General features: G+C 30.3%; 1 protein-coding gene across 1 annotated transcript; it reads right to left on the reverse strand.

The window, feature by feature from the left end:
- Positions 1 to 5039: 5039 nt before the first annotated feature.
- LOC133793667 (putative recombination initiation defects 3) lies at positions 5040 to 9831 on the reverse strand. Its single transcript, XM_062230969.1, has 12 exons — positions 9687 to 9831; positions 8965 to 9127; positions 8580 to 8736; positions 8319 to 8453; positions 7944 to 7996; positions 7642 to 7836; positions 7309 to 7377; positions 7161 to 7210; positions 6339 to 6531; positions 6028 to 6109; positions 5701 to 5809; positions 5040 to 5291 (listed from the first exon to the last, which is right to left on the reverse strand). Exons 1-11 carry the CDS (start codon positions 9785 to 9787, stop codon positions 5703 to 5705), a joined length of 1305 nt encoding a protein of 434 aa, XP_062086953.1. The 5' UTR covers positions 9788 to 9831; the 3' UTR covers positions 5040 to 5291; positions 5701 to 5702.
- Positions 9832 to 12326: the final 2495 nt, after the last annotated feature.

Raw genomic sequence — 12326 nt, forward strand, 5'->3', positions numbered from 1 at the left:
AGATATAAAAATTGTGCTAAATTTAGCATAAAAAGTCCATAAATGTCATATATATATATGGGGCTTCTCATAGGGCTTTCAGTGTTTCTCGACCCGTAAACAGTTTTTGGCGCGACTTTTTTTTATGACCGTGTATATTGTAGCTATTTAGAGCATCAGTGCGATTTTCAGAAAATTCCAAATAGTTTACAGTACCGAAAACTTGGTTCAAATATGTTGTTTCCACGCTCATAAAAAAAATTAGTCACGCGTGCAACAACATGTTTGAACCAAGTTTTCGGTACTGTAAACTATTCATAATTTTCTGAAACTTTGCAGGATGCTCTAAATAGCTACAATATATACGGTCATAAAAAAAATTCGCGCCGAAAACTGTTCACGGGTCGAGAAACACTACCGTAGGACTCTTTTTGAAGCCCCTACATGAGAAATTTCCTATATATATAATATAACTTTTACTATTGTACTCCAATACACATAGATGTAAAAATAATATAAAAAAATCTCTATTTGATAATAATAAATAAGATACCAAAAATAATAAGTAACAATAAAATAAAAAAGTAAATAAAAATAAACATTTAATACCAACAATAAATAAGTTATTAAAAAATATAATAAAACAATAAGTAATAGCAAAAACGGAAATAAAAAATAAATATTTATTGTTATATTTTAATTCAAATTTAAATCAATTTTTAATACACTATTGAAATATGTTATATTTTAACCATACATCCTAAAATTTGCATCTCAATTGGAAATGCTGTTAGCTTTTCTCATTAGTTTATTACGAGTGTTTTCTTGTGAATAAATATTTTACCACTTAATAGATCACCGTTCTTTTGAAAGTCTGATTGGGCGTGCACTTCAAGGGTTAACTTTTACTTGATCCCTCAGAAAATAATAAAGATAACGGGGAGAAAGATAATTAGATAAAGGGATAAATATATGCTAGATTCTTATTGATGGCATATGTCATAATGGCCAAATAATCTTGTTTAAATAATTGAAGATACAACTCGCTCAAAAACCCTTTAATAATAAGACAAGAGAATTAAACACAAGGAATTGTTCAGTAAGCAACATTATGCCAAACTAATGATTGGTTGTTTAGAGTATATTTCCGAAAAGAACCTTCATTATATTATATGCTTTGATTGAGCTAGTATTTGTAAGCACTAAGCAGTCTCTTTAAAAAATCAGATAAATAACTTTAATAATAATAATGTACCTTTAAAGTGAGAAAGGGCAAAAGCAAAAAAGACCATTACGCCAATAGCGTGAAAATAAATAAACAAATAATTAAAAAGTCCATTATAGTCTGCATTTCTATTCCTTGCTTTGGTTTCTAGATAAACAATTATGAATTTTTATAAGATAAAATGCCTTTTATAGGTCCATCTGATTAATTGGTGGTTAGGTGCCACGTATTGAATAAACCAAAGAGGACTGCCGACAGAAATACAAGAAAGAAACCCATAAACCCTCAGCCTGGAAAATAAAATAAATAACTATTTTAACTATTGTGACATATTTAGCTTCAATCCAAATCAAAACTCGAAGCCAACAAGGGCAATTCAAAGTCCAATCATTACTATAATTTTTTGATATTTTTTTCTCCCTTTTAAAAAATATGTTTCCAATTTTATTTCACTGATCTTATGTACTATTTATATGAAAGAAAATCTCCCTTCTGCCAGTGCCATCCACTCATTCACTATTTCATGGGTATCTTGCTTGAGAAATGAAATGGTCTTTAAAAGAGACGTCAAACTCAATGTAGGAAGCCAGAACGTCCTGCTACAGTGCTACCCATTAATTTAACCTAACAAAGGCTCAATAGAAATTTGAAATCATCAAATAAAAAATTATTGTAGACGTTAATATACAATTTCGAAAGATAGAATAGAACCATAAAATTGTGAAAATGGTGCTTTTTAGGGGATTAGAAATAAGATGGTACTAACAGCAGGGGTGGACTGAATGTGGAACGAGTGGGGTCAACTGACCCAAGTGAATTTTTATAAATTACATGTATGTCAATATTTTTGTAATATTTTAAGTATTTTAATAATTAAATGTATTGACCCCACTAAAATATTTACATTTTCTTTTTTAAGATTTTATAGTTCTGTTTGTTTATTTCAAACTTTACTACATGTACTTTGCTTTTAATTCATGAGAATATTATTCATATGTATTTTTGTTAATGGATATATTTTTTTTGACCCCAGTAAAAATATATTCTAAGTCCGCCCCTGACTAACAGTCTGATGTGGTTGAACAAAATACCAAGGAAGTATTTGGAAACAAGTGTGCAATTACTAAAATATATAATTATTAGAGTAGTAATTACACTAAAAGGATATTTGTGGTAAAAATCAACAAGTAATTTTTTTTGCGGCATAAATTATTTCTGTTAATAGTTTGTTGCAACTGTTAGTATTTTTCTATTAAGAGTGATGTGACACATTTTATTGGTTCTAGGTAATTGATGTAGTATTTATATAAGTTAATTAAACATTTTAAAAAAATATGATTTATTATAAAATAGAATAAATTATTTTATTAATATAAAAAAATCAAACTTATTTTTAAGAAAAAAATAAATAAATAGAACTTAGACATTAAAATAATTTAATTTATTTCTATATGATTATTAAATAAGTTTTTTTTTAATATTTGTTGACGTGATTTTTCACTAAAAGTAAATTAAGAAAATAACAAGGTTAAATTAGTATTTGATGATAAACCGATCTAAAAAATACTGGTCTTTTTACGTAGATCAGTAGTTAAAATTCACCTAGTCCACGATATATTATTACTGTTTTTGTCTCTATTTTGACAGAGTTTCGATATTACAGAAAAACATCTTTTTTTTTTGTCAAATATTCTCAGTATTTATAGAGAAATTCCTTGGACAGGTTTGGGTAACCGCGTGAGTCAATCACGAATTTGCATATTTATTACATTTAATATGAAATATTCTCATTTATACTAAGATATGATCTGATCATGAAATAGATAGTCTCCTAATATCTGGGATATTAAATATCATAGGCTGGCCATAAACGACCGTATAAAGTATCCGGGTCTTCGGGGATCCACTGACACGCCATATCTCCAAGTTGCCACAAGCTGGATATACCATTGAGCTCGTACTATGGAGGTCATGCCTTATAAATATTATAAGCTCACGCTTATCAATTTATGTATCCCTAGTTCGTACAACCATCATGAAAACCGTGCTGTCTTTGTGGAGAATACATGAACTCATTAGCTATTTCTTCCATGCATTTATTTGCCTGTTGTACACAATCTAAGTGAAAGACTTGTGCTAAAATTAGAATACACAATATTTTGATAAAGTAATTTAATTTATTTTAGTTTCTATGTTAATTGTTTAGTTTATAATAAATCACATTTTTTTAAGTTTTTAATAATTTAACTTATACAAATGCCACATCAATTACCTAGAGCCAATAAAAATGTGTCACATCACCTCTTAACATAAAAATACTAACTGCTGCAACAAATTATTGACATTAACAGAAGTGATTTATGCCATGAAAAAAAATTACTTCAGGATTTAAATGCAAAAATTGAAACTATTTTGCCGCAAATATGTCTATTTTAAAATACAAATTGTATTTGGATATAAAGTGGTAATTACACAAAAAAAAAATTATATAATAAATACTATTTAAAATTGATAGCAATTAGTAATTACACAGTAATTAAGACTCTAAATTACCTCCAATTATATAATTCATGTGTAATTACATAATCAAACAAGTATGTCAAATTAAGTAATTATTTCGAATTATGTCAAGTTCTAATTACAGGGTGACCTTAGATTTATAGTAAACACTACCTTTATATTGTATTAAATTCTTAAGTCGCATTGGAAAGAATTTAGTATTACCTTTATACATATTAATTATATAGTTCTTACGGGTGTACCTCGTACCATTTCTCTTAATTTTATTTACGAAAACAACGTTTGAGATAGTACAATACATTGCGAGTTCTAAATTGTTCGTTGCTAAACAATATTTAATTTTAATTAAAATAATTCTTTGATCAGACTTCTGATCTCAACAAATGAAAAATGCTGTTTAAAACTTTTATGAAATGTCCCCTCAAGAAAAAAGAAAAAAACCATTTACGTGATGATAAGTTCATCTGGGCTTCAAAGATGGGCCCATTTGATAAGAAAAGAAACACCGTGGCCCATAACTGATTTTTTTTTTTGAGCTTGGTGCAAAATGAACCTTCTATTTTCAGTTTTGTAATAAAATTACGTATTACTAAATATATCTATTTTATTATTATATATATTAGTTTTTTCTAATTAATTTTTACTTTTAAATTGTTTAAATTTTTTTATTTTTTATAAATTATTAAATGATATAACATATCACAAAATATGAAATAATATATCAATAAAACTTACAAAATTATATCTTACCATTAAAATATATATACCATAATACAAAATATATCCTATAATAAAATTGAAATTAAATATCATAAAAAAATAATATAACATGACATAAAAAACATATACATTAATTGGAAAATAATATACCAACAACCCATAAAAAAATTTAAATAAATCAATATAATTTTAAAATAAAAACTAATTAAACAAAATTTATATACATATAACACTGTATTAAATTCATTCGCTCCTAAATAAATAAATAAAATTATAGAAAAAGAAAATTTAAATAATCAACAATGTAAAATGATCATTTTTTTATAATTTAAAAATAATGACATTAGCTTTTTGAGACTATTTGTTTTGAGTTATTTAGTATAATTTCTCTATTTTTTTTTTCTTTTGAACGGCCTAGATTAATGATAGATGCAGAAAAGACTCCTTATTTTTTTTTTCTTGGCTCCCATCATTTCAGTCTTTATTTGGGGGATAGTGGGATGTGGAGCCAATGCTTTTCTTCCTGAGAAAGTTTACCGTGAGATGTGGGGAACATTTTTCAAAATATCTGGACAGAGCAATAGAATTAGGCAACTTAAAACATATCAACATGCATATTATTTAAGGTGGCCACCTTCGGTCACATCTTTGCTTGTACCAATAATGAGCAGTGTTACATGACAGAATTATCTCAATTTCTTTCTCTATTCGTTTAAATCACGAAAAAAAAGTAATAAAATGGAAGAGCTATATCACTTGTGTATGGCAATGAAACGTACCAAAAGGATCCGCTTTTCATTTGCACTGGATGTGAAGAGTCCAGCTCACTTGATGACCCGACTCATACCTACATGCATAGAAAAATGGTTAAATCTGTAAATGAAAATAGAGAAAGTACCAATGAATTGACTCTTAAATTATGTGTTCATGTCTGCAACATGGTAGGAACTACCTATCTTATTATAAAAAGTTCTCTATCCTAAACTATGAGATCCCACCACAAACTAATTAGCATCGACAATATAAACAAAGAAGCTTTATATCCAAATTCTCTTTCCTAACTTTGTTTCTGTTTCCTTTTATTTTTTATATGCATTTGTTTTCTTGCTATATAACTTCCATGTATTTCAAATATGCACATAATAATTCTAACTTGCTAAACATACAACCCTAAACTGAAAGAATCATTTCTGTTGGACAACTTATTAAGTTCTGTAGCAATTCGTCCAGAAGGAAATAAGAAGTCTTTAGTTTACCTTCAATTTATAAGTATTGTATTACAGCATTGTCTCTTTCGCCTCCTTGCTTTCCTTAGAATTCTTTTTGTTTCTTCCTTCACTTCGTCAATCAAACAGCTCCCTAAATCTTTTTTCAAGAAAATGTCAAAACTCTTCTAAGACACAAATATATATTTCTTGTTTTCATATCTGAATACTAACTACCAATGGCAACTTAAACTTCTTCCGATGAATTCCTTGTAAATGTAAGCCTTAATACAATATACAAACTATAAGACAAGAAGAAGACTAGTAATGATCCAATTGAGTACTAGAAAAACTGAAAATTCTTCTTTCGCCAAATACCTGATTCATTCTCTTTAAACAAGCAGGAAAAACCTCTATCAATCTCCTCATCTGATTCAATGATAATTCTGCATTGTCTTTCCTGTAATTGGAATAGACTTGAATTTAGTTTGGTTCAACAAGCAAAAATTTCCATGCATGCAATCCACAAGATACTCTATATTCAAGAATATTAACACAGATGAATACAGCAAACTACACACAGAACTGAACTTGATGCCAGACACACATCTAAACGCGAAAGCCATTCAGTTAATCTAACCAATGAGGGGCATGAACCAAAAAGGAGAGAGAAAAACTTAAAACTTCACCTTATGAATGGAAGAAGCTCCTATTTGTTTGTGCACCTTGTTGGCTGTGGTATTTGTGAAGGTGACTTTTTCGGATTTTACTGATTTCCATCCCCCTGTTTCTATCTTGGGAACTGCTACAATTGTTTGTGCAGAAACCTTAGGAGACGCAGCTGAGCCAAAATCAGTATAATTATTTTTAATCTCTTGAAGCCTGAAAGGGATGAGAGAGCATGAACATAGGTGAGAGGTAGGACATGTCTAAGTTATAGAAAGATGCGAAAATTAGCCAGAAAAGGTCTTGGTTTGGTCAAAAGAAGAAATTTAATTATTTATCCAACAATGAAAATATTATTATTACAAACTTCCCAAATCGGTATTTTGCTGTCCCTCAAATCAATTCAGAGATTAAAGTAAGACTTATATATTGACACTATGATGTCATGATCATACTTAAGGCGAAAGGAGCAAACATAAGAATTCAAGATGCGTTACGTATATGGCCTAGAAAATTAAAATGTGAAGCTCTTTGCACAGGATGGCCAGAGCAAACATAAAAGTTCAAGAAGTGTTACGTATATGGCCTGGAAAGATTAAAATGTGAAGCTCTTTGCACAGGATGGCCACATTTGTATTTTACAGGCTATGTATCACATTACTTTCCTGTTCCTATGTCATCAATGTACATAACACAGAATAGAAAGTAAACAGCAGGTCGTAAAAGATAAGCTTCGAGGAAATCGCCTTATTAATTTTTTCCACCCTCTTATACACCTTGTTATGGGGTTTGAGATTTAAATGAAGTAGGATGCAAAATAATAATCGACGAAAGAAAAATCTTACTTCATAATCTGCTGTAACATTTCTCGTCGAGCGGCACTTCTGGTAGTAACCTGCTAATTTCCAGGAGTTAAAAAGGCTTCCAAGAACAAACCTATCCCGAGTGAATGATTGGAATGAAGTGAGTCAAAACAAAATTTAAGCATAACACCTTATTTGGTGGAGGAATCGGCGCCACTTGGTCTTTCCGGTCAGGTAACACCACGCTGCTAGTCGTTGCCTACAACCCAAATGAAGGGAAAACGAAATCCAACAAGATGAGAAAGACGTAGAATACAGGAAATTCCATTCGATCAATCGGAAAATTTTAAGGGATTCATGTCAGATGGAGCAGAGGGTAAATAATAATAACAGTAGCTCTAGCTGTTTTGCAACCAATTTATAAAATATATTCATATATGCCATATATCAAGAAGACAAATTTGTCGTCCAAAAATTGGAAAGTTTTAATGTTCCAGGACCATAACGTGGGATGTTATGCTACCTGCATTTCCTTGGCGAAAGAATTACGAAACTCATTTTGTGATTTTTGTATAGAAGCTTCTATCTTCTGTGGTAAGGTTGAAAGCACCGAGAAAATCTCTTGAAACTTGTCTTGATATGTATGCTTGTTGACTTGATCGGACGTAGATTTGAAGCCCAGGTCTAGGCTAGCTTTGATATCTTCTTGTCCCTTGATCTAATTTACCATACCTCCTTAATGTAAGAAGTCTACATTCATGAACGCTTGAAACAAGTGGACTTAAAACGTAGAAAGGAAGTATGGCAATTATTTTGCGGGGTTACCATTAACTGCAGCAAGTTATCCTGAACCACCAATTTCTGCCGAATTCCTTCAGCTGAATTTAAATGAAGAAATAAAAATAAAGTATTTGAGCTTATAAACTGCGACAATTTTTTTAAACCGACTGCAAAATGAAATAGTTATTAAATCAGAGTCAAGCCATATCTAATGTAACATGTGTGTGTGTGTAATGAAAAATCGTTTGAAAACAAAATTCAAGCTAGTTCCCTAGTTATTTCCCTTGAAATTTCGTGGCTTTCAGATAACAAGGTTGCAAATGTCTTATGCAGATTGTACACTATTTCAAACACAGTTTTCCCACCCACTCCACCTTAAGCTCCTACCGGTTTTAACAGTTCAGGAAATGATATACTCACTCTCTAGTAAAACTTCCTTTGTCCCTTTGTTAGCTTGCATAACGTCGGTTTGAACAGAATCCAGTATCATTCCAAACCGATTTAGTGAAGTTTCCATCATTCCAATCCGGTGTTCAAGCTCTTCACTAATCTGCACTGCTCGTAAAAGAAAACATCACTTTTTCGTTGATGGTCATACTCATGGATGAAGGACAAAGATTTGATTGACACAGCCTATTATTTTAGATAGACTTGTAGCGCAACTGTCAATTTCACACTTACATCTATGGTCAGAAAGAGAAGAAGAAGTCCATTTACGCGGTAAGCTGGTTGAAGATATTGGCATCTGACTCTCTTCACGAGTATGACTGGTTGGTGGCAAGCAAACTTTCTTTACAGGGTTTTCCCGTTCTTGAGAACTGAATCTATGTGAAGACAACTAAAACCAATAGAAGAGTACAAAGATAAATACAGTACAGCAATTTATTCACACATCAGTAAAACATTATAAACTATTAAACAAATACTTTATGCAGTTTCAAGGTAGTCATAAACAAAAATGAAAGAGAAGGCAATTAAAATATTCATAGAGCTGAAAACTTCTCTCTCTTTTATTTCATTCCATTTTATACACTACAATCAGAAGAACACTGAGAAGAAAATTAACCTGATCGTTTGTCAGAACATCGTCGAGTGAGCTCTGAGAGATCTGAGAAAGCACGCCGTGTTGAGAGTGGGAGGAAAGCCCTCGAGAAAATGATTGCTGTGACGGTTGCGATCGTAGCTGTGATGTTTGGGGTCCATGTGATTGTGTTACAGTATTGGACCTCCTTCATGAAATCAAAATTAACACGAGATAGGTAAAGAAGAATAGCAACAACAAGAGAAAGAAAATTCACTTTTCAAGGTCCAAACAATCAATAGTCAGAATAAAAACCGGAAAACTCATATCTAAGCCATCATTTTCTCCTAATAATGAAGATGCACAAGTCAGTGCCATTTTCTGCACTTGAAAAAATTTAAACGAAGTAATAGTGAACTCATACAAGCCAAATAGTACACGCTCAAAGCAGTTAGAAATTTCACTAGTAAAAAAAATGTAGCGTCACTCCAATTTTGATTTTCTCTACACTTTCCTTCCATTATCTCGGAACCAACATAGCAAGTTCTCACAGAAACCTTGAAAATCGTTCAAAATCGAGTCTATTACGAATTTCGAACTACAAAGAGAGAGGAGCATCAAGCAATAGTTATTTAAAAAGAAAAATACATAAATAACTTCCTTAAACGAAAAAAGACTTTCCCGCTTTTTATCGGGAACTAAAGGAAGCATGACGCAGTTGGGAAAAAGAAATGAGAACTATAAAATTGAAGAAAACAGAAGTGAACCTTGCTTGAGGAGAAGAAAGGGCCGAAATGGAGCTGAGATCGGAAGCATTGTTGATCTTCAATTTCATTGAGCGATTCAGTGAATGAGCTTGATCGGACATGATAAGCCTACGAGTAAAGGACGCTGTAGCCTGTATGTGATATATAGGCGGGAAACCAGGGGTTGAGAAACAAATAGTTATTAAAATTAAAAAATAAAAAATCGACTTCAAGAGGAAAGAAAGAAGGGAAATTTTAAGAAATAAAATGCAATTAATTATTAAAGGAGAGAGAAATACAGTAAGGGAAAAATAATTACGAAAATAACTCTTTTTTTAACAAAAATATTTTTTCATGTATGTAACGACAAATTATCTTAAACTTAAAAAAAAAAAAAAAAAAAAACCTAGAAAAATATATAAGCTGACATTATTCAATTCAACGATAGTATTCAATGAAAATGACAAAGAAGCCAGAAAAACGACACCGATAACAACAAACGGTAACAGTACTAAAAACGCCAATGAAACAAATAAACGACACTAATCTTAGAAACGACAGCAATAATAAAAGACGACAACAATCATCAAAATCGACAGCAATATTTAAAACGACAAAAATAATCGAAAACGACAAACAACATATATAACGACAGGAACCTTAAAACGACAAATTATTGTGGAAAACGACAAAGATCATTTAAAACGATAGCAGCTTAAAAACGACAGCGGTCATCGAAAACGACCGAAACTTGAAAAACGACAACGATCATCGAAAACGAGATGAAACCACCACAATAATCCTACAGCGGCCAATATAATGCTTCCCCCCCCCCCCCTTTTTTTTTTTTTATATTTTCTATCATTGAACTTAAACAATTTTCATTAAAAAAATAATACTTAACAGACATTTTTTTTAATTCACCTTTTCAAACATTCACGAATAAAAAATCTCAAAGATCATTTTGAAGGGAAAAAAAATCAAAACCAAAATCTTCACACCACACGCACAAGTCTATGTTGATCAAAATTTAAATGATCTAAAATGATATATATTTTTTCTTTAATATTATTTTATTTTCTACTACTACTTCTACTACAAGTATAAATTTTTTTTTAATGACATTGGTTACTATTTAAGAGAGAATTGCCAAGGAGTCATACGGAGGTGGCGTATCGATAATGATATAATTTAATATCGAGTTTCACATATTTGAATTTAATAAGTATTATGGGATATAGGAAGTATCATCTCGTGTATGTTGTATACCTTAAATTGTCAAATAACAACACCTTATTTAAAAACATTGTGAGAAGATAATACAACACATCAAAAATTATGTCAAATCAATTACATAAAGAAATATTTTCAATAGTCAGAATTTTTGCTATGTTTATTGAAAATTATTAGTAGAATAATTTTGTTATTATGGCTCTATGAACATCTTCATTTTCCTACCAAATTAAATATATGACAATTTGAGGAATATTATTAGTATATACTAATGGATAATAGAAAAGTGAAAATTAAATCAAATAGTTTAATAATGAAAACTTGGATGTTCAATGTTTGTTTCTTTCGAACGCGACGACATTATGATATTGTCAATAGCCTTCTGTAATGTACACGAAAAACATATAAATAGCTGTATAATATATATCTTTATATTCCCAATAATACAAACAATTGAAAAAAGCCACTGTATAATAAAATACAATAGCTCCATATTCTCATAGTTTACAACTGAACAAATTTAAATTAAAATCAATATATAGGTGTTTTGGAAATATAAAATAAAACCCAAACATAGTGTATGATCTAGTCTATAATTTATTGACCAAAAGCATAAATGTATGTGCTAAATACCTAGTGTAAGGAAACTATCTGCGGAATGATTTTTTTTTTTAAATAAGTAAATAAAATATATTCTTAGGTTGTTCGTCTATATATATACTAGATACAAATAATGTGCAATATGCACGTTTGTTTAGTTTTATTTATAGAATTTATTAATTATTTTTATTAAATTTATATTAATGTCATATAAATTTTTAAATAAATATCATATTTTAATTAAATAATTTATTTATTTTTATTTAAATTTATGTTTGTTATAGTTTTTAAATTTGGGAGTGACAACAAGAGATTATTTATTATATATTTAATGTAATATTAAATATTATACGTAGATTTTAAATTTAAATTTTGTTGATGCGGTTCTTCGCCAACAGATAATTAATAGAATAAGAGAATGAGATTAGTGCTAAGTAATGAACCGTAACAGATGAATAATCTTAAAATAAAATGGTGATACAAATACTTTTTTAGGTGGTTCAAAGGTTAAAATCCTTCTACTCCACCAGCCAATATTATTGCTATATTTCTGGTATTCTCTGCAGGGTATTTCTTTACACAATAGAATTCAACCCTTTGCAACTCCCAGGGTCTCCATATTTATAGGAGAAGACTCCTGGGGGTTGGCAAGGAGGGTCATCCTGTAACGCCCCAAACTCCAGGGACCGTTACGGTGTGCCTTGTAAACAGTGCTAAAATCGCTAATCGAGTCATTTGGCCAAAACGTGTAACTAAGTATGATTAGCAGTTTAGGGTTTAAACATTTTGGTTAAGATGTAACGTTTCACTAGAACGTTTAATATATAC

The sequence above is a fragment of the Humulus lupulus genome, chromosome 8 (genome assembly GCF_963169125.1).
Source record: "Humulus lupulus chromosome 8, drHumLupu1.1, whole genome shotgun sequence".
NCBI lineage: Eukaryota > Viridiplantae > Streptophyta > Magnoliopsida > Rosales > Cannabaceae > Humulus > Humulus lupulus.